At 37.0% G+C, this 24002-nt stretch overlaps 1 protein-coding gene across 2 annotated transcripts in view; it reads right to left on the bottom strand.

Annotated features, from left to right (window-relative positions):
• Positions 1-24002, bottom strand: part of DAPK1 (death associated protein kinase 1) — a 92495-nt gene that overhangs the window by 24676 nt on the left and 43817 nt on the right. The window contains exons 4-16 of one of the 2 annotated variants that reach the window (XM_062599185.1): positions 16520-16658; positions 14937-15066; positions 14608-14656; positions 14450-14476; positions 13847-13999; positions 13638-13683; positions 11946-12035; positions 10586-10678; positions 6069-6188; positions 4756-4854; positions 3798-3896; positions 2520-2618; positions 712-909 (exon numbers count right to left, since the gene is read on the bottom strand). In XM_062599185.1, the coding sequence (XP_062455169.1) occupies positions 712-909; positions 2520-2618; positions 3798-3896; positions 4756-4854; positions 6069-6188; positions 10586-10678; positions 11946-12035; positions 13638-13683; positions 13847-13999; positions 14450-14476; positions 14608-14656; positions 14937-15066; positions 16520-16658 (1342 nt within the window). The remainder of the gene's footprint in view (positions 1-711; positions 910-2519; positions 2619-3797; positions 3897-4755; positions 4855-6068; positions 6189-10585; positions 10679-11945; positions 12036-13637; positions 13684-13846; positions 14000-14449; positions 14477-14607; positions 14657-14936; positions 15067-16519; positions 16659-24002) is intronic. The other variant, XM_062599186.1, reaches the window with a different exon arrangement.

Genomic DNA, 24002 nt, shown 5'->3' with positions numbered 1-24002 from the left:
GTGATAAAAAAAAGTCATCCGCTTAAGGATCAATTTTAGGGGCAGAATTTTCCCCTCTGTGGAACAGCTAAAGTGACAGTGTCTGTAAAAAAAAAAAAAAAAAAAAAAAAAATTTTTTTTTTTAGAAGAGAAAGCATTTTTCTTATTTTAGCAACTATTTAGATGTAATGGCAATTCCATCAGGAATAATACTAGTTATAAGAACAAGCATGGCATAAATATAAGCAATAAAATGCAAAGATTATTCCTTGCGACCACATTCTAAATGACAAAATAAATAGTTCTGAATCAACTGGAGTTATTTCTAAATAGTTAGAATGTAGACTACTGGTATTAGGTGTGATTTTATCTCACACATAGGTATCAAAGGCAAACAATTCATTTTTTTTTCTCTTAAGTTAATAGCTTGTTGCCAGCTTCAGCTCCTACTGTTCCTGCTATTCTCTATATAGAGTGTGTTGCTCAAAGTGTTAATTAATAAGGTGATAATGCAAACGCAGAAACCTAATCATGGAAAAATGATTACTCAGCAACTTCAAACACTATTGGAGTCATCAATATTCTCCTTAGATCCATCTAGAAAACCCGTATCATAGAAGTAATGATGGCTTGCAGCACTTGAATAAAACAACTCAGAGGTACAGCTCTGTGACATCTGTGATCTCTGGACATAATTCCTGACTAACAGTAACTCACTCATCCATTACTAACCTTGTCTGTTGCATCAAGGTCAGCTCCATGCTCTGCCAAGCATTCCACGATATCATGGTAACCCCTAGCAGATGCTGTTAGGAGAGGAGTCTCCCCTTCTTTGTTTTTAATGTTCACATTACAACCTGCTTCACAAAGTGCTTTGGCAACAGAGTAGTAGCCATGCCAAGCAGCGCAATGCAATGGTGTTTCTTCCTCCTGTCAACATAGATTAGGAAAATACAAAATAGCTGAAGCAAATGCTAGTAGTAACTATTCCCCAGCTTAATTTAAAAATGCAGGAAGATCTCAGGAAAGAAAAAATACAGTCTATTAAAGTAAGCCCTATAAGAAGACATGGTAATTTCTAATGCTGACATTCTCAAAGTGAGAGTAATTCCTGCTGATATACTCAGTGATTGTGACAGTTCATTAGATTTTCATCACTATCTTGATTCTGGGAGTCCATATTTCTAACCATAGACCTACTTATACACAATACCTAGCATGTAAGCAATACTAATTTTGATATTTCTATGCTGCTAAAGCTATTTATTTTAGTTCTTACTTGAAAACGCATCCTTGTTGACAAACAACTTCTATATCCCGTGCACTGAGAGATTAATATAGTGTTTAAAATGGATCACTCACCAAGGAGATCTAAATCCCACTAGACCCGCAGATCGAGACATGTCACTGTTTACAATGTTCAAACACATTTAAATGATTTTTTTAATGTAGAGTGACTTAAGTACTTAGGAAACTGAGTCATCTAATGTCACATTAAGACAGGGCTTTGAAGCTGTGGGTATTCTGAATTCGTTCAAGTCCAGTTGCAACTGAAATTCTAATGTGGTCTTTGTTTGAACCGAGGAAGCTTCAAAACATTCACCTTTAATATTCCTGTGCTTCATAACAATTCTGCAGAACATCATTCAGGCACTCAAAAGTTTTATAAAAATAAGCTATGGAAAGCAATGCTTTGGTAGCTCAATGAAAAGCAGAGAGGATTAAAAAACAGAGCCATTCTGTTAAATTCTAAACAATGGGATACCTTTTTGTGCTTGGCAAATATCGATGATGATACTCGTGTCATCAAATGATTCTGCAAAAATCTCAGGAAAAAGTAATAGCTAAAGAGCACTTTTGGGGCCCTCTGACCTTCTGCTGCTTAAACAACATAAAGATAGTCCTACAAAACAACATAAAGATAGTCCTACAAAACAACATAAAGATAGTCCTACAGCACACAGCATTTTGAAACGCTGGTAGAACTCAAATAGGCCATGGAATTTCAGTGAAATTTGGGTTGGGTTGCATTTTTTTTTCCTTTTTAAATTAATGCTTTTCCTTCCTGTTTTCCCATAAAAGTTTCTAGTTCAGAGCTGACAGGTAGGATTTATTTTTCTTCTTTACAGGAACCCTCTTGCAAATTCATTTTCCAAAAGAAAGCTTCACATTTAAGGAACCTCCATGACTCATAAAAACAAGCTGAACTCAAGGCTTATAACTAAAGTAGTTACGTAGCTAAAAATAAAGCATTAGCTGAATTCAGGATACACCATCCATACCCTCATGAAGCACAGTTCTCTCAATTTTTAAACCTTCATTTTCAAGAGTCCTTGTGTTTTAGGAGTACAGCTACAGCAGTTCACGCATGCTGTTTCTGAACAGCCTTCATATATTAAAAGATACAAAAACCTCCATAATTCTATTATTTTTTTTTCCAATTCAAACACATGGGAGGCAGCAAGGCAAAACTAGGAGTTTTGTCCACTTATACTAAAGCTGTATTTGTCTGCGAAAAACAGAAAGAAGCTATGACTCACCTTGTCTTGAAAGTCTGGATAGGATCCAATACTACAGAGAAACTGAACCACATCCACATGCCCATACCGAGCTGCGACATGGAGAGCTGTCTCTCCAGACTGAAATTACAGAAGAACATTCCAGTGTAATTTCATACATCACTCATAGATATACACCACTATGCACAGTTTGAATGCTTATATGTGGCATGGAAGTCCATGCCCCTTCTCTGTACCTGTACCCTGGCATCCCAACTACAGTCAGTAGACATCTCCAGCTAGCACACTGTTGTACATTACACGTGTAACACCAGCTGACACAATTTCTTCAAAGGCCTTCCTTTTTCAGAACTTTTTGTTCTGAACTTATTTGTTCAAAATTACAGCCACAATGCAATCTCTCAGCAATATGAGGAGCAGCTGGCCAAGGGAGCACACAGTGTGTTCAATGAGGCATTGAAACAGAAGTTTTATTTCTATTCATATTATTTTCCCTCTTTCCATACATACACAGTTGATTCAAGACTTTGGTAAATCCTGGTATATTTTGGTCTCTAAATGTAATTATTTACAACCTGATTAATGATTTTGTTACAGTGATATGAAAAAGAAATGATATTTTTATTAAAAGAGTAACTTCTTTAAAGCTCAAACAGGATAAATTGAACATTAATTTTCCTAATATGCTTTGCATAGCATTCCTGTCAACTACATTTTACAAGTATAACTGTCTCTACACTGGAGCTATGGCAGTATAAAAATATTGCTAATGTAAAAGATTTTAACAGCAACCAACTTCTAGTGCAAACATTACTCAAGTAACACTGTTGAAGACAAGGTAAATGCTCATCAGCTATAAAGCATTAGGCTTTATTACAGTCAACTTAGTAACAGTCAAATTTACTTGTCAGACAAAAGCGATTTGCAGTCAAGAGAAATGAAAAACAGAACCACAATTTTACCACGCGTTCCAATGTGAAACTAGTTGTCATGAGAAAATTAAATTAAGTTTGTACTTCTCCATCTACCCAGCATGTACTCACCACATTTATATTCATGCCTGGCTAACATCTGTCAGAAAAACAATCAGTACATGCAGCTGCTTAAAAGCTGTGTTATCAGAGCTCTCTATGTCAGCTTATAAAAATACACTAAAAAAAAAGTCACCTTCTTTAGATTATAGCATAGTTGAAAGACATTCCAGTGGCAAGATCTCTCTTTGCTAAGATGAAGCTATATTCATTAAAAAAAAAACAAAAAAACCTACTCTACCAGAAAGATGGAAAGTTCTGTTCTTACCTTATCCTTGACATCCAAAGGACATTTATTCTCACTGAGAAATTTCAGTGTTTCTACATGACCATGTCGAGAAGCCCAGTAGATTGCATTAGATCCAGACTGTCAAAAATGTTTGTTTACACAGAATTTAGAATCTCAGTTTTAGATTTTTGTTGAGATATGCATGCACACACATATACACAGGTATACTGAACCTCAGATTCATCACAGTAGATGTGAACCAGTCAAGCTACAGCTTATATCAGAATCTCTTTTCTTTTTTTTTAAAAAAAATAACTTAATCGTGGTTCAACAGCCCTATGTGTCAATCAAAAAAAGAAAAAACTCTGTGAAAGGATAACTGACAGATCTTTACATCTTTACATTCATTTCCTCCTTGCACGGGCATTTTTTGTGGAAAGAACAGTCTCAGGATAAAGAAATTTGTTACATATTTTACCATCTACTAACTAAGGGACACAGACAGTGGTTCAAGTGATTTGGTATAAATGAGGTCCAGATGATTGTAACAGTTTTTTGAAAAGCATTTTTTGCAAAGCATACCCTCTTGACATTTATGAATTTTAGTAGTAATAGTCTGTAGCAAGAAAACATGCATTTATCATACCATTCCGTACTAAAATTTTACCAGTGTAAAAGTGTTTGCTGTTTTAAGCAAATACTAATTTGAGTTAATCAAAGCAATTTCATAAACCAGAACCACATTTTAAGATCAGTATTGCTCAAATTCAGCTAACAAAGTGATCAAAATTGGAGGTTATACAGTAGCAACTGAAAGCTGAAATTATTACAGATTTGCTTTTTTCTTTTTGCTACAGAGGACACTGGATAACTTATATAACAGACTCTACTACTCAGATGTTTTGATGTCCAGTACAACCTGGTATGATGTGTTTGTTCTCTGCTAACTGTACTGAAGCTAAGAACACACAGAACAGTGACAAAGCAGAATCCTGACCTTATCTTGAACATCAATACGGGATCCACGCTTTAAAAGCAACTGAAGCATCTGAGTATTTCCACAGCCAGCAGCGATTAATAGAGGTGGGGTTCCATGCTAATAACGAAATATAAACAATACACTTATTTTTTAGACATTGAAGAAGAGGGCATGTTGTAGAGAAAACTATTTATCCCTTGGTGCAAAGAATTTTATTTCACTCCAATTTTCTGTATTTCTGGGATGACGTCATATTTACACTTACTGAACAATATGCTACACATTAAAGCCAAGAATTTCAAGACAGGAATACTAACATTAAACTCCTATTAGATCAGTTTGACAAAGATGTTCCCCTCTGCAGTTCCTTTATATGCACACTTTAAGGCAGAGTACTTGGAAAATTGGTCACAATAACTCAGATACAAACCACTAGCAACCTACTAGAACGTTAATGTGACTGTAGCAGTAAAACAAAAAATACACTGGTAACTTGAAAGGTTCTAGACCTCTACACAGAAAAAAAAGGTTTTAATTTTATAGCATTCTTCATCAATATTTTTCAAAGTACTTTATAATGAAGATCAGTATAATCATTGCCTTTTTACAGGAAAGTGAAAAAATGGGAGTGGAAATGATATATCCAAGGTCAACCAGCAGAGCCAGCAACAGAACTTGTTTCCTCATCTGCATTCTGATAATTTAATTTAGTACAGCAGCAGTAAATTGAAATCCTTTAGTAAGCAAAACCATTGCATTTCCAAAACAGATGAACAGCACTATCTAATATAATGTTGAGATAACCAGTTTATGCATTATGGGAAACCTTTTTTGACAGTGCTTTACAAAGTCAACTTTGGCAGAAGGATTATCCCTGCACACTATGTTTTTAAAAGGCCTCTGAAAAAGAAGGAAGTAATACCAAAAAGATAGGAATATTCAGGCATCTTCAATTCCCTTAAGAACAACAACTGCAAACTCTCCCCCCCTCCCCCCCCCCCCCCAAAAAAAAAACACCCCAGACCGAACTCTTGATATCTCATATAGTACAGCTCTTAAATAGATTTGATTGTTACTTTTGTTTTGGAATTGTATTTTGCCAAGGTCTAGGCAAAAAATGTTTTGGGCTCCATTTTCAGGTATTTTGCGAAGACTGACTGCAGAATACTTTAGTAAGATTTACCCTAAAGGAAGACAGAGTTATTTCCCATCCACTCGATTTTTTCCCTTCCTTCATTTCAAGGGTTACATTTCTTCTTATAACTCCATTGCTCTATTCAACAGTGTGAGAGCTAGTCCCCCACCCACCTCAGCACAGACCTGCACTTTACCTTGTTGGGTTGATTAACATCGTAATTTGTCAGAGATCCCAGAAGGTGCTGTAATCCAGGTACATTGTCATCATTGATGGCATGAATAATAGCTTTCATCACAAATGAATCTTCCTCATCCTTGTAATTAAATGAGAAAGAAGAAAAAATGTTAGCTTAGGGGAAAAAAAAAACAAAAAAAAACAACCCTTTCTATCTCAACATCTGCCAAGACATGGAAAAAAAAATAAGAAAAATAAAATTTTCAGAGTTTTATAGAACCTTTCAGCTGCAAGGATATAATCCTTCCTGAAAGCATATGGCTAAAAGGTATATCTGCTATTTGAAAATCTAGCCCTTTTCAAATACAATGTTTCATATTCATATGAACCCATCATTTATTGCATGAGATTCCAGATAGTGATTTCCTTTATTAGGCATATATGTTTCTTCCTCCTAGGAAGAAACCATTTTCTTTCAACCATTTGCATAAAACAAAACAGACTATGTTTTTTTATATGATAGGGATATTAAAAAAGGTACACAAATATAAAATATAGAATCAAATTTTGCATTATTCAGGGATATGCCACAGCAGAAGTACTTTGGACTTAGCTGTTGTCTATTCAGAAGGACCAATTATGAACCTATAACTTAAGTAATGAGCCTATATACATTTGCAGACATACCTTATTCTCCTTCCATGCACTAAAATGTCAAAGAGTTGAAAGTCACAGAAGCCAGTATTTGGGTCATTTCTCTTCCTTCTTTAGAAGTTACTGATATTTGAGTAACACTAACATGAGGATACAACATGGATGTGAAATACTAGTTCAGTGTTAAAAGGCACAGTGGCAACTGACAACCCAGGATGCATAGTTAGGGGAGGACAGGGGGAACAAACAGTGTGAAAGCAGAAAGGTAAGAGGAGAAAAAGCAGAAATAAGTGGCTGGAGTTGCACAGGAAGGACAAAGGGAGGATATTACAGATTTTGGAAAAAAAATCTTAAGTTTGATCTCACTATTGCCCAAAAAGACGAGCTTATCCTGAAATGCCTGTATACCAATCTGAAATGCCTGAAAACCAACGCACACAGCACGGGGAACAAACAGGAGGAATTAGAGATCTGTGTGCAGTCAAAGGGCCACGATCAAACTGCAATCACAAAGACATGGTGGAATAGCTCGCCTGACTGGAACACTGTCATGGATGGCTGTGTGCTTTTTAGGAAAGACCGGCCAGGAAGGCGTGGTGGTGGAGTTGCTCTTTATGTGAGAGAGCAATTGGAATGCTTCGAGCTCTGCCTGGGGATGGAGGAGGAGGCAGCTGAGAGCTTATGGGTGAAGATCAAAGGGCAGGCTAGCATGGGGTCACTGTTGTGGGTGTCTGCTACAGGCCACCTGACCAGGAAGAGGAAGTCGATAAGGCCTTCTACAGACAGCTGGAAGTAGCCTCATGATCACAGGCCCTGGTTCTCATGGGAGACTTCAGCCACCCTGACATCTGCTGGAACGACAACGCAGCTAAGCACAAACAGCCCAGGAGGCTCCTGCAATGCATTGATGACAACTTCTTGACACAGGTGGTGGAGAAGCCTACGAGGAAGAGTGTCCGGCTGGACCTTGTCCTTACCAACAGAGAGGGACTGGTTGGAGATGTGAAGGTTGCGGGCAGCCTTGGCTGCAGTGACCATGAGATGGTGGAGTTCAGGATCCTTTGTGGAGGAAGCAAGATGATAAGCCAGATTTCAACCTTGGACTTCAGGAGAGCAGACTGTGGCCTCTTCAGAGGCCTACTTGGAGGAATCTCATGGGTTAAGGCCCTAGAAGGAAGGGGGGGTCCAGGAGAGCTGGCTAGTATTCAAGCATCACTTCCTCCAAGCTCAACAGCGGTGCATCCCAAGGAGAAAGAAGTCCAGCAAAGGGGGCGGGAGACCTGCATGGATGAGCAAGGAGCTCCTGGCAAAACTCAGACAGAACAAGAAAATACACAGAATGTGGAAGAGGGGACAGGCTACTTGGGAGAATTACAGGAATGCAGTCAGAGTATGCAGAGATGCAGCGAGGAAGGCTAAGGCCCAGCTGGAATCTAGTCTGGCAAGGGATGTCAAGGACAACAGGAAGGGCTTCTTCAAATACATCAGCAGCAAGAGGAGGACTAGGGAAAATGCAGGCCCACTACTGAATGGGACAGGGGCCCTGGTGATGAAGGAAAAAGAGAAGGCAGAATTACTGAATGCCTTCTTTGCTTCAGTCTTCACTGCTAAGGGCAGCCCTCGGGAATCCCAGAGCCTGGAGACAAGGGGGAAAGTCCAGAGAAGGGAAGACTTTCCTTTGGTTGAGGAGGATAGGATTAGAGATCTTCTAGGCAAGCTAGATGTTCACAAATCCATGGGCCCAGATGGGATGCACCCACGGGTACTGAGGGAGCTGGCGGATGTTGTTGTCAGGCCACTCTCCATCATCTTTGAACGGTCCTGGAGAACTGGAGAGGTGCCCAAGGACTGGAAGAAAGCCAGTGTCACTCCAGTCTTCAAAAAGGGCAAGAAGGAGGACCTAGGCAACTCCAGGCCAGTCAGCCTCACCTCCATCCCTGCAAAGGTGATGGAACAGCTCATTCTGGATGTCATCCCCAGGCATATGGAGGAAAAGAAGGTGATCAAGAGTAGCCAGCATGGATTCACCAAGGCAAAATCCTACTTAACCAACCTGATAGCCTTCTGTGATGAAGTGACTGGCTGGATAGATGAGGGGAGAGCAGTGATGTTGTGTACCTTGACTTCAGCAAGGCTTTTGACAGTGTCTCCCATAACTTCCTCCTAAGCAAGCTCAGGAAGTGTGGGTTAGACGAGTGGGCACTGAGGTGGACTGAGAAGTGGCTGAAAGGCAGAGCTCAGAGCGTTGTCATCAGTGGCGTGGAGTCCAGTTGGAGGCCCGTGGCTAGTGGAGTTCCCCAGGGATCAGTACTGGGTCCCATCCTGTTCAACTTTTTCATCAATGACCTGGATGAGGGACAGAGTGCCTCCTCAGCAAGTTTGCCGATGTACAAAGCCGGGAGGAGTGGCTGACACACCTGAGGGCTGTGCTGCCATTCAGAGAGACCTGGACAGGCTGCTGAGTTGGGCAGAGAGGAACCTCATGAGGTTCAACATGGGCAAGTGCAGAGTCCTGCACCTAGGGAGGAATAACCCGAGGCACCAGCACAAGCTGGGGGCTGACCTGCTGGAGAGCAGCTCTTCAGAGAAGAACTAGGGAGTGCCGGTGAATGACACATTGACCATGAGACAGCAATGTGTCCTTGTGGCCACAAAGGCCAATGGTCTCCTGGGATGCCTTGGGAAGAGTGTTGCCAGCAGGTGGAAGGAGGTGATCCTGCCCCTCTACTCAGCCCTGGGGAGGCCTCTTCTCAAGTACTGTGTCCAGTTCTGGGCTCCCCACTACAAGAGAGACATGGAGCTACTGGAGAGAGTCCAGTGTAGGGCTATGAAGATGATCAGAGGGCTGGAGCATCTGCCCTCTGAGGAACGGCTGTGAGAGCTGGGCCTCTTCAGCCTGGGGAAGAGAAGACTGAGGGGGGATCTTATCAATGTCTACAAGCTCTTTTCAGTTGTCACATGTGATGGGACAAGAAGAAAAGTGTAGAAACTGAAGCACAGGAAGTTCTGTCTGAACGTGAGGGGGGGGATTTTTTCCCTGAGAGTGACAGGGCACTGAAACAGGTTGCCCAGAAAGGTTGTGTAGTCTCCTTCTCTGGAGGTACTCAAAGCCCGGCTGGAAGCAACCCTGTCCAATCTGCTCTAGGTGACCCTGCGGGGCAGCGGGATTGGACTAGATGATCTCCAGAGGTCCCTTCCAACCTTACTGATTCTATGATCCAGCTCTAAATATATTAACTTATATGCTTGTATGATCACAGAGAATTTGTGAAGCATGTAGTAAAACCTGGAAAATAAGCTAAATAAGAATGCTTTTTGATTTTTAAGCCTTTCTAATTACAAAGGATAAAACTACTGCCCCTCACTACTTAAATCTGTAGATAGTGTAACACAAACTGAGACCGGTAAATTCTTAAAATTTCCCCCTCTTTTAAAAACTGCTTACTCTGTTATTACTCTGCCACATTCTCTGTACCTAGCAGGATGTCAAGGACTCTGAATAATTCTTAATATTTTAAATTAAAGAAAAAGAAAGTTATGTTATGCTACACAGTACAATGAAAAATTCAGTTTCAACTTTTTCGCATTATAATTACTGCAGTATTAAGCTCTGCCTGGATCGAATTTGAAAATCAAGATAAATTAAACTCAGGTATTAGTTACCAGACTCAATACAGTAATTAATTAATGAAATTCTAGTTTTTTTTATGCAATCAGATTATGGATAACAGACTTCTCTAGCTTAAAAAGCTATTTCTCCTTATATATAAAAATGGTAGTTATACCCATTCACAATAATCCAATATTTGTCTTAGAATCATTTTATGAGGTGTTAAGTTTCAGATGTTCTAAAGCACTCTAACCATAGAAATATATACTTACCAGAGTATCGTCACTCCTAGCAACACTTATGTTACTTCTGGACAAGAAAGATCTTGATAATCTTTGGCACAAGGATATTAAGCGCACTGATTGCTTTTTAAAAATAAGAAGAGAAAAGCTATATGTAAAAAAGCAAATCACAACAGAATACTTGTGATAGGATGCTACTGCAGAGATTTTAAAGGAATATTGTCATATTACTAGCACACACAAACAGGAATTTGATTTAAATCTTCCCACTATTCTCCCTTTTATTCACCTTCAACTTCATCTGGAATTTTGATTGCAAATAGGCTGTTAGCATGCACCAGCACAGCTATGTGATATTTTTTGGACTACTATTTCATAAGGATGTTCAGATCTATAGCAAAATAAATTTGCATTACAGCATCTTGTACAAGTCTGAAATTTGTTAAAAATATTTAAAGTGGGAGATTTTTAAGTATGTACACATCGAAAAACCTAAATTGAGCATAAATTAGCTGACAGCATTCAGTGCATATTACAACAGCTTAAGATATTCCTAGCACTACCATCTTATTTTAGAGTAGACAACTAATTTTAAACTTTATAAATGTATTTCATCTTCACCTAACATTAAATGTTGGTGTACTTTGCTAGATATTTTGTGCTTCTGCTCATGTTTCACTCTCCTCATGATAAACAGATTTCTCATACAATAGTCCTGTCCTTGCTTATTTTCAGTGAGAATTCCTCACTATGCACACTCAAGAAGTGGAGATGTCTGTCTTGAACAGCTCCTTGCCAAGGCCCATGTTTTCAGCTAATGCTATGCCTCATTTTTTGGGGAGATTAAATAGTGCCTTCTTCTAAACAGTTTTGCAGTCTCAGACCAAAAATTCTTTGCAGAAGATATTTTTTTCTTGTTCTATTGAACAGTTTATTGGAACAGTTAATTCTGTGAAGCCTGCTTCAGGGTTGTTCGATTTACTCAGATTACTGTTAAAAAAACACGTGCCTACATTTACAAATGCTTTTAGTCTGCAAACATTACCAAGACAGATGATGAGAGAATACAACTAGATGCTTAAAACAATCCATGAACAAACATTTGTATGCAGGTCACAATGAAGAAGTTTTCTCTCTTATTACCATACTCAAGCACTTCCTAATTTATTCCAAATGAACACAAAAACAGATTCCTTCTTCCTTCTCCTTTACTCTGAAAGGTACTGATGAATGTCACAATGTTTCCTCTACTCAGTAAAGAGTCTGAGATTTTGTATCTCCTTTAAATAAAAAAGGACAACTACAAATGTTTGCTTTTGTCTACCCAGAGCAAGTAGCACTACTATAACTGTTTGTTGCCATCATTTTGAAGACTTACAGAACGACTTACTTTCCATTTTCGTCGTGCTGCAAACTTTTTGAATTTCTCCATATTCACTGCAGATTCTTTTCTACTAAGTGCTTGTTGGGTGTCTTTAGGCTACGGGCAAAACAAAAGGAGGTAATTATCACATATCTCACAGTTACAAGCACAACTTTCATAAAGCACCTTCCTGTTTCTAAGTCTCTCTGCCCTTCAGTGATGACTCCTGCTTACATTATAACAATGTCATACTGTCACAATAAAGTAATTTTAAACACACCATTTTAACATGAAACACACCATTTTAACATGCACTCCACTCCTGCCTCTAGAAGACCATCCAATATACTTTTGCAGAAATCTCCAAGACTGTGCCTTTTTATCTTTCTCAGACTAATACTACATACGAGTTTCCAGCAGAGTACACAAAGTTTTGCATTATGTGATCTTAGACTTGGAGATTGGAAGGCCCTACAAACTCAGTTTGACAGAAACATTCATGTGAAGGCAGTGATGGGAAGATGGGAAGGAGAATATAAACAGTGGTACAAAGGAAGGATGTCTAGAAAGTTAAAATATAAAGGAACAAAACAGGGTATAAATCAATGTCTCTTGTTCCAGTAGTGGAAGCCCTCATCTCTGAATGACAAACTCAGACAATGCTTGCTCTAGCGGTTTAAAACATCATTACTCCAGCTGCCTACTTCACATTCCAGCTATTCAAGATTGCACTATGGAAAAGTCACAGCACAACAGGTACCAACACTTTTTTCAGTCAAATCTGTAGTTCGGCATATCTGTGTTTAAGTGTTTGCCCCAAGATGCTGGGCTATGAACTGGAGCATGAACACATATCCTGCTTACTGGTTCTCTGAGAAATGGAGAGGTTTCAAACATTCACTGTTGTTCTTTTACTGAGCAAGAGTCAAGATCCCTAAGGTTTATTTTCTAAGAAAATGAACTATTAGAATGAAATTGATTTATAATAGATACAGACACATAGGACTGCAGTAATCAAAATACCAGAGCTTAACAAGCCACTATTTAGCAGCTCAGCAGTGGTAACTTAAATCAAGCCTCCAAGAGAAAGTGCATTCCCAAGACTAGGGAAATTATTGGCACTGAAAAGATTTACTGCTCACAACCAGCATGTGATATGCAATTGACTACATTAAGTGATAGGTGTACTATACACATACTAAAAAGAATGGTCTCTTTCCTTTCTTTCCTGCTCAACTTAGTTGCATCACAACAGTTTGATCCACACCAACCATGGTGGCACCCTCAAAAAGAAATGGATCATTGCTCTGCATCAACTCCTTTCTTTTTAGACTAAAGAGGAAGGGAGGAAAGAAGAAAGATGACCCTTTATCCAATCTAAATATGGAGATTAGAAGATGACAAATGTAAGTGAGCACAGAGGAAATTGGATTGGATTCAGAGAACGTGTCTTTGTCAGTACAATGCTTTCTGAACATTAACTTTTCTGACTGAGCATGATTTTAATCTTAACAACAGACTATAGTATTTGTCTATCACTAACCAACACGGAGGATACCTTAATGAAGTCCACACTGCACTTAGGAGTTTACATACAGACAGCTCTCTGAAACAGTAAGATCTGTTGAACAGATACGCAAATTTCTTTTTGAAAATTGTTTAAAAAATGATGAAGTATAATATGAAAGACTGATAAGAGAGAACATATTACATACTAACCTTGATCCAAGGATGAAGCAAACTATCTTGAATAGTCATTCTCTTCCTTTAATGACAGAAAAGATACAACTACATCAGGTAATAAAAATTACATAGAGTTCATAATACTATATATTTAATAAACTAACATTGCAAAATATCATGTAATTTGGAACACTACAAATAATTCAAGGTGCAAGAGCACATATACACAAAGAGAAATAACTCACTTTGGATCCTTCACTAGAAGTCTTCGTATAAAATCTTTAGCTAGGGCACTGGTATTACTGAAAAATTCTTCCTCAAACTCATAGCTCACAGCAGACACATTCGCTAATGTTTCCTGTTTGGTTTCTCCAAGAAACGGTGATGCACCACTTAGACTGCAGAAAGACAGAACATTCCTCTCATTACATGTTGCAAAACTGCTGTTCCAACTCTATGATCAAATCAATGGATAAGGTGAATGTCTTTTTTTTCTGCTTTAGAACGGCAAACATTTTAAGAAAGATTTGATCTAATAGGACAAAAAGCTTTCAGAGAACTGTAATTTTAGAGAATTTTGATTAAAATAAAGACTTTAAGGAATATTGCCTAAAGATATAAAGCCAGCTTCCCATGCTATCTCAATGCTGCCTAATGGCTGTTCTTTCAGTAATTACACTATTGCTTTTATGATCACTCAACTTACGTGCAATCAGACTGGTTTGATTTGCACTGAATTTTTATGTTAATTTTGACAAAAATAAAGTTATATAACCAAAAATCCAGAGGATAGAACCGGAACAAAATCCAGTATTTCCAAAGAATCACCTGTACATTTTGGTACTTACAGAATGTAAGTTATTACACCAATACTCCTGGAGTGAAAAAAAAAAGGGGGGGGGGAGTGGGAAGGAGATAGAGGAAGAGAGAGAGAAAAAAAAAAATTAGATCTTCAAAATAATTATGAGAGATTTTTCTCAAAAAATATCCAATAGCTTACACTTACCACATATCTGCTTCAAGACCAAGAGGTTCATAATTTACTATTTCAGGAGCTGAAGGAGAAAAGAAATTCAGTACATAATCATAGAACAGATCTATGTCACTCTGATTATGTAAATGTCAGACATAACTAGCCAAGATGCTGATAAATAAAAGTAACTTTAATGTAAGTCTAAGTCATACATGAACACTATAAATGGTTCTATTAAATTTCAAAATGTCACTAATTGCACGTAAATTATGTAGACAGTAATTCAGCCAAACTAAGCAAAGCCACACATACCTTTTCACATACTGAAAAATATTAATTTGAAGAAACAACAGTGCTCTTACCGACAAATTCTGGTGTTCCGAAAATATTTTTAAATTCATTTCCAAAGTCAATTTTGTGTGCTAAACCAAAGTCAATAATCTTGATTCGAGGCTTTGGTACATGCCTGTCCAGCAACATTATATTTTCAGGCTTTGAGATGGAGGAAGAGGAAGAAGAGGGAAGAGATAAGTAGGTACAAAATGTCAGATGCGTACAAGTATTCTTAAGCACTGAGCTCTTGCTCAGTATCTACTTCAGTCTCTTGATCTGTTTCCTCAGCAAGAAAATCTTGGCATTTGCTATTATGACCTAACAGGCTAAAAATTAAGCACAATAAATCAGGATTTCATGTTGATGATAGACTCCTGTGACTTATCTGGGGCTGAAATCTTACCTTTTATAACTATAACTATTACAGTTTTCATGTGTACTAAGTGAGCAGAAACACATCCCATCCCATCCCATCCATAAGCTGGCATGCCCTGAAGAGCTCTTAGAGCTACAGCTGCCCTGCTCACACTGTTAAAAAGGACTTTTGGCGCCACTAAGAATTTCAGTATCACCATTCTTTCACTTCTCTTTACCTCAGACATAATGACTGATGCGCACATAAATGGCAAAAGTAGTTTTTTCCTTCCCTCCCTACATTTCTATTTTTGCCGCATATTTAAATTTGCATATTCTTATTATCAGGTGTAAGGATGCTTTATTTTATTAGACACTGCTAAAAATTTACATCTCATACTGTGAGGAAATATTACAAATATGTTCCTCTATTTTCATACTTCATTTATCTGGATGATCATCCTATAAAGATCAAAAATATTATTCAAAGTGGTGAGACTGGAAAAAGTATGTTTAGATTGAAAAACATTCTTTTCACTACCTTACCCTCGAAATATGGCATTCTCTTTTAGAGCTCCACTGCCATATAATACCTCTGCCTTCTAGATGTAGCTGCTGACTTCAGCAGACTTCAGCAAATGTTCAGTTGCCTTCTCACATTAAGATGACAAAAATCTTACATATGAAAACATTCAATATTTGAAACTAAATAAAAAGCATTAACTGAGTTTACATACAAAAAATCTCCTTTCACTGCCAAATGATGCAGAGGTCACTCAAAATAAAGCTTTTCTTCTTAAAAAAACCAGCCAATCAACCAATCCAAAAATGTGTTCTACAGAGATCTTTACAGGCAGTTTTGTTTTGTTTCATTTTAGATAACTTTCAAGTGAAGATAGGATATATACAACAGCAAAAAAAAAGAAAAGCAACACACTGAGAAAAAGCAGCCCATTCAGATTGTCGTATCCAGATCCCAGCCACATTCCATACAGTCCTAAACATAGTTATTATTTCAAGATTTTTTCCTCAGAACGGTCTCATTTTGTTCAAAGTTGCCATTTTCCATGTGGAAAAGATGGGAACTATTCACGGTTCAATAACCTCTTTTCAATGGCTGAATTTTCCCCTGTCTACATAAGCTAGCAAAACAAAACTACAGCCAAGATCTGCATGATGGCAGATTTCTGGCTGGTGTTTTATGGACTTAATGGGATATTGCTCGCAGTTGTCTACATTTTTAATCTGTTCAACATACCTTAAGATCAAAGTGGGCAATTTGCAGAGAATGGAGATACTGAACACCGTTAAGTATTTGTTTGAGAAATTCTGTGGCTTCTTCTTCTGTGAGAGATTCTTTTTCAGCTAAGAAGTCAAAGAGCTCTCCACCTGCAACACTTAGAAAACAGATGCAGAGTTACTGACAAGCTTGCTTTAACCTATATGTTCTTTTTAGTGTAACTACTTTCAGAGTAACCTTATCTTCTGGCTTGATATTGATGCTTTTAACATCATCAATATAAAACTAGATGAAACTTGCATAATTCAACACCTAAACAGTCAGTAACTCTACTCCTCTTTCTCTGAAAAGGCAAAAGATCATAATACAGAAATCTTATTTTCAAACAAGAAACTTAAAAAAACCACAACACTACCAAAAAAAACAAAACAAAACAAAAAAAACACAAAACAAAACAAAAAAAACAAAAAAAAAAAAAAAGAACCAAACATGGTCAGGTATATCTAAGTTTAAATAAAGAATAAAATTAAATGAGAAGTATATGCAAAACACAGCAATGTACCCAAACATCTAGAAAATAAACCATGAATTGGCTACCAATATTTACTACCAGTAAAACAAGAGAATTTTTTTATGCATTTTGAAACAGAAAAGTTAAAGTTTACTTTGAAATAAACACTAATACCTGTCCTACTATGCAGTTTCTAAACTCCCCAGAGTGTTCAACTCTTTGAAAATAAACAATAATCTTAAGTAGCCTGCTACATTCGTTATGTATCTCACACTTGGACCCCAAATTATCAGACCTTTCCTATAGTGAAGAGCAACTACTGCTTTCATGATCACTTACAGCGAGCTTTTTAGGTGCATAATTAGAAATAAGAGTGTAAGAACTGAAGAGGGTACATAAGCATTACCCAGATTCTGAGGAAGTCTGCATTTCAGGGAGAGGAATAAACTGAAAATGAAGCTTTTCTCAGCAAAGTCAGCTGACTGGCAAGAAAGATGATTACTGTCAACAAGGCCAAGACAAACAGAATTTTAGTAAATGGGAAACGTAACTTCTAACTTTTCTTAAAAAATACGTCAAAAGCTCATGCAGTCTTCCCTCAATTTAAAGACATATGTTGAGATCACTGGCCAGTCTGGCAACCTGTTTTTCCTGACTATGAAAACAGCATTATTACTGACAGATGTGTTGGAGACTACGAAGATAGTCACATTATTTCCCACATTTTGCATTGCACTGATATTTTAAAAATCCATAAAGTACTCCCTAATATATGTTGACTTTCTGTAGGAGAAGAATCTGTTCATGATTTAAAATTCTGATTACAAAAAATGGTAAGATTAACATAAAACAATAACTAAACAGTCTGGGCAAGTTTCTGGGTAATACATTTGTCTTGCTTTATCATGTCTATTGTTCAAGAGACTTAATTTGCATTATTACATGCAAATTACATTTTAATGAGTCATTGGTGCTTTCATTCAGCTGCCTAAATAATAAGGGTATTGTTTTTAGTTTTATATTGCTGTTGTAGTATTTTCTTCATGAAAGCAGTTATTGAAACAAAGTGCCATTAAATATAAGAATTACAGCCTGGAAGGGAGAAAGGTCATTTTCATCATTTCTGTTTGTTTTAGAAACATTAAAATGGAATTCTTAAAACAATGAACTGTATTTAATCCTCACCACAGATGCTGGCCAGTAAGATCTTACAAATGGATGCACATGTGCATTATCTCATGCTTTGCTTTATACTGAGAAGAGAAGAAGGTTCTCAGGCTAAGGCTTGCACCCCTGCAGCACTCTCTGATGACAAACAGAAGACTAGGCAGTGACACAGTGCTGGCATTTCTCCAAATTTCCAATTTCTGGGCTAAGGGGCTTCTAAATTATATAGAATTTATTTACAAATATTTACTAATACATGTGGAAGTTTGCTGTAGCTGTCATAAAGATGTTAAATCAGAGTTAATCTATGTCATACAATGCAGACTATCTACTTTTCAAGACAGTGAGCAGCTGTGACACCAGTCACATCAAGACTAAGGTATAGTAGGCAATTAAAGATATTGACTATGCAAGATACTTTAGCCCTTAACAATCTCCTAAAATGCTGTCAGATTTTCAAGTTTACTTTTGTGTTTCAGGCAGGACAATGAAGTCTTGTACAAAATAAACACAGTACTTTTTTTTTTTTATCCTGTGTTCAACTTCAGAGGTGAAACTGGAAGGCAAAACTCCCAACAGAAAACTCTGTTGCAGCAACATACCTATGAGTATGTTTATCTCAAGCAGAGCAGTAGTCTTAATTCAAAGTAGAAGGGCAAACAACTCCACACACCAACCTCTAAAAAAATTTTTTTTTAATTCTACCTTCTTCCAAAAGTACACAGATTTTAGCTTTGTTACAATGCCCCAGTATAGTTTATAAATTAATAAATAAAGCTTGCTTGGAGGTTGCTGGTGCATGAAAACCCTGTTTAAATCTGGCTGAAATTAGATCATTCAGTAGGTTTCCTTGAAACAGCCTCAATTGTGCAACCTTACTTTCAGCTTGTCTTTAAGAAGGAACCCTCACCACAGAGACTGATGGTACTTAATAGACTGCTGCCAATTAAAGCCTGGATTAAAAAATCGCTTCCCAAAGACAGTATGGGCAATAGGTTTACCAAGCACTATTTTGTCTTCCTCTGGATCATTTTAGAGCATCTGTCCCTTCAAGTACACAGCCTTCAATTTCTTGTTTTGCTGGCAGGAATTACCAGATATCTTTCTGAGCAATTCATTTGTGAGTTAACACAGCTCTAATATACAGATTGCTAAAAATTAATCCATGAGCAACAAACTATAACTACTCCGATTAACCAAGGAACTTCATTAAAGCCAAGTTACATTTGAATTCCATTATCGCTGCAAAACCTTTATGTTCACTGTCATGCAATGCCTTCCTTTGAAATGCTGTCTTTAAGATTCTTGTATAAAATTTTATTTTTAAACTAGAAACATTTTGCATTACAGTAAGTTGTTCATATATTAGGCTCAGAAAAATAAGAATTTGTGATTGATCAAGGTTATATCTTAAGGAGAAGGTTTCAGTATCAAGTATATTACAAAACAGAAAGCAATAGGAGTTGAATAATTATCTGCAATGCTGAAATTTAACTTCATTTCATACTGCTGCCAAGCAGTAGAGCATGTATTTTTTACATACAACAACTTTGCTTTTGAAAATATTGTGTATAGTCATTTCACTAAAAGCAAAGCAGGCATATGTGGCTTTCCTGGTATTTCTACGTAGAGGCGCTAGCTTTCCTGAGCTGGTGCAAACAAACAAAAGATCAGCTGCATTATTATAAAATGCAGCAGCAATAAAAGCATTTCCTGGTCTTCCCAAAGGAAAGCTGACAGATGTGTCTGCAACCCACATATTTCCCTCTCTGAAATGGAATATATCACACTTTTGGAGAAAGGATTTCTGGATCATGCTTTTGCAGTTGTCAGGCCTTTTTACCTGTGATACGCAACTAATTCCCAGCTCCCAGAGGACGTCATTATGGGAACCTACACCAGGAACTTGGATTCAATTAACCTTCACAACCAGCAGTGTCAACTCTTAATGACTCAGTCACATGCTATGTTGACGACACTGCTCATGCTGTAATATCACTTAAATGATAATTAATGGTTATCAAAGATCTTCTGACAAAGTTTAAAAAACCCTAAAACCAAAAAACAACCACACCACTAAGCCAACCTTTTAAATTTGTCTGAACAAACTTAACCTCAGTTTAACATAGGTTTGATTAACCTTGCTTAGATTTCAAAATAGCAAAGACTGGAAAGAAGAAAATTCTAGAAAAAATTGAATAAATTGCTTCCAAGAAGATTCAATTTGATAAAATATCTGGACAGTTTTCTATTATGGGATTACCAATGTTCTTGTTTAATCCAAAAATTTGTCCTATGAGCTTGCAGAAGAAATGGTCTCCTTCAGGATTTTTTTTTCAGTTGAATGGTTCTCATACGACAACTCACATTATTTCAAAGTTGAAGCTGTCAACCTAAAATCAAATATTGCTACTTCCATTTTATTTAGTTATGGATGTCTACATCCACCTCATTTAACAGCCTTTATGAATTGCTCAGTATCCAATCTTCCCCTCTGAAATTTACCAAGCATTTTGAAAGAGCAGCAGAGGAGTTGCTTGCTTTTCAAGTAACCTACCCACCCCACAATGTGCTTAATTTTTCTATATCTAACTCCCAGAAGAATTAAGGCATGTTACAGCATCTCTACTCCTTGGCATTTTCATTTGTCTAGCTTCTCTCCTCCACAGACCAGCTGTTGTACATTCCTTTCTTTAGGATACCTGAATTCTTCCCATATGTTGGACAGGAAGCTCTGGCATTAGAATGCTCAGAGGAATATAGGCATGAAAAATAGGTCTTCGATTTAAACAATTATGTTTCACCTAAGAAGAAGGTCTGAAAACTAATGTGAATCTTTCTGCATCCAAAAAGGGATGACATTTAGGTTTGTAACTTATAGAACTTATTGAAGTTCTAAGTGCCCAGAATTTAGGTTACTGGGCATAGAAGATTACCAACACTTTGATCCAGAAAAGTGCCTTAGTATTTAGATCCTGCCCAAGACATTTGGATTTAATATACAGGCTTCTCTGTACAACAGTATCATGCACATTGCTTAGTGACTGCACAGCCCAGAAGCCACACACCCTTCAAGATGAGCTCAGTGGGATACAGAGTCACACTTGCTCTAGGTTCTCTCTTTTTAGCTCCATGAAGTCTTTATTCTTAGCTGTCTTAGGTTTTTGGATCTGTGTGCCTATAATTCAGGATTCTGAAGTCAAAAGTTAGCACAACATCTAGAAGTTGGCGTTGCAGAACTTGCTTTCTGTTAGCTCATAGTAAGTTCCCAAGAATTCTCAAAATCCAGCACAAAACTGTTCAAGAACCACCTCATCACCCACAGGCAACCTTCAGGGCTGATTTAAACCTTCATTGGAAGTCAGGCTAGTGTAAGTGTCATCAGCTTGTCTTAATTTTTACTTAGATTACTGTAAGTTAACACCCTGATAGAACAGAAGAGAAATTTAATGATTCCAGTGTTATTTGTGATTATGCTTAAATGAGCAACTCATAATATCAGAGTTTTTATATAGAGAGCTATTATTTTCTCCTGCTTCTGTTCTGTTTTAGTTGACATTATGGAGGTATAATAGGTGGCAATTCTGTTCCTGAGACATACGAATGCAGAAGACTAACTTACAAGTGGCTGTATTTTTAAAAGTTAGCTCCCGTACGCTTTCTTTAAAATTTAAAGCAATTCTCCTCTCTCACCTGTGACTTTCAAAGCATTTTTCCTTTCTTTTTTGTTTTTAAAAACAGGTATTTATCATTCAGAAATACACTACAAAAACTAATGGACTTAATTTAAGATTTCTAATTCACAAATGAAGGTAAGTTTTTTGAGGAGAAAAGCACAAATACACCATACTATCTATAACTTTCTAGTGAAAAGAATCAGCTATCAAAATCACACTGTTTGAAAAGGTGAGAACATCTGAATTATGCTTCAACATTCTAAACAACTACTATCTAACTTAGGATGAAGGTACTAATTCTTTGGAGCTGCACTAGAAACCATAACTAAGATTCTACTGAACAGCACACAGTAAGCATATTTTGTGGATCTACAGTTTAAATGAAGACATCATAAAGTGGAAGGAAAAACAAAGAAAAAGAGAATGAGATCCCATGTATTGAAGGCCACCATCGGGCCAGTGAAAAGGGAACCAAGTAGATGCAGAACAGCCTTGAGTAGAGAAAATAAATATTACTGTGCAACAGAGGCATCTGTGTTTCCTACAGTCTGTGAAATCTGGTAAGATAATAGCCTCAGTAAAGCTTACTGGAAAGAGTTCAGTATTACTAACATGTAACAGACTAGTTAGTTGAGTGCTGCGGCTGAACAGAAAAATAACCCTAAAATTCTGACGATAAGATTGATCCAATTATTTTAATGAGAGGAGAAAAAGCAGAAATAAGATCTTATTGTTTCAAGTTAGATGAGGAAGAGATGGGAGTTTTCCAGCTTACGTTTAATACACACAGCATTCCTTTCAAGATGATGAGAAGAACCAGAGAATACAAATTTTGAAAGTATTTTCAAATCAGGACAACTTATGCCACTAAGTGGACTTAAAAACATGAAAATATGTCCATTTTCCCCAAAATACCAACAGACTTTCAAAGAAAATGTTTTAAAGGGTGTCTCATGTTTGCACACGACTTGAATCTTTCCATTAAACATTTGGTTTAAAAAGTTTCAGAAATTAAATGTTTTACAAATTTTATGTAAATCAGTCTCCTGGCATAAAGAAGAAAAGAGAAACTCCCTCCAGTATGGATAAAGTTTGACATGCACATCTGCTTTGCATTCTGTGTTGAGAGGACAATGCCACTGCAATAACTAATGAACTGCTCACATATTTACCTGTACGAAACATATTCCTACCTTGAATATTGTAGTTGTAAGCTGCCATTCATTTGCAGTAACCGAATGAAGTGAGAACTTCTACAGTCATTTGCTCATGTCTAAGAAACATCAGTAATAATGCATAAAAATAAAAAGAGCACATTTTTTGCAAGAAGTTGGCACACAATCCTATAAACCATTTGCTGAACCAAGAGGTAAAAGTTAATAGGCAACAGAGACACCATCCTGAGACTATGTATGTTAATAGCTATTGATAGCAACTAAAAGGATAGTTGTAGAGGCATGCCTTTTATGGATAGCAGGGTTCTTCAAACAATACAAATCACAAATTCTTTTCATCATCACAGTTCTAATTATTACACTTGCTTACTAATACGAAAGCGGTGATTCTTCTGGGATTTTGCATTGTGTTATGATCTTTTCATAGCAAGAATGATGAGTTTTAATTTCTTTCTAACTTCAAGAAAAAGAATCAGCTACACAATATCATATCAGTATGTGATACACTCTCTCATCATATGGTTTTAATTAAAAGTGTGTCTAGAAAAGATGCAGTTTCTAAAGTGAATTTAGTCATGGAAAGAAAGCTTACTCAAGCTATGTTCTAATTAACAAGGGAAAGCATCACTTAGGATGGATTCTAAGGACAACAAAAAAGGCTCTTTAATGAGATTTCAGCTTTATTACTTAACTGTTTCTTCTGTTTAAAATTGACCTGTAAGAACAAAGAATGTCAGAGTAGTAGGCAAAATACAAATATTAAAATAGTGAAATAAAAAATGGATCACACATGTCTGATTAAAATGAGATTAAAATGACAATCTTTTTTCCTTTCCAATTGCTTTACATACTACTAGACATATCCTACATACTATAGATTTTGAGAATTTTAAAAGTTGCCCTTACAGCAGCTAGTATATTCAGTTTATAAAGTGATTCCCAGCATGTCACCTTCTCCATTTGGTCTAACT

The sequence above is a fragment of the Rhea pennata genome, chromosome Z (assembly GCF_028389875.1).
Source record: "Rhea pennata isolate bPtePen1 chromosome Z, bPtePen1.pri, whole genome shotgun sequence".
Lineage (NCBI taxonomy): Eukaryota > Metazoa > Chordata > Aves > Rheiformes > Rheidae > Rhea > Rhea pennata.
The sequence above is the reverse complement of the archived record's forward strand: the minus strand, read 5'-3'. Positions and strand labels throughout refer to the sequence as shown.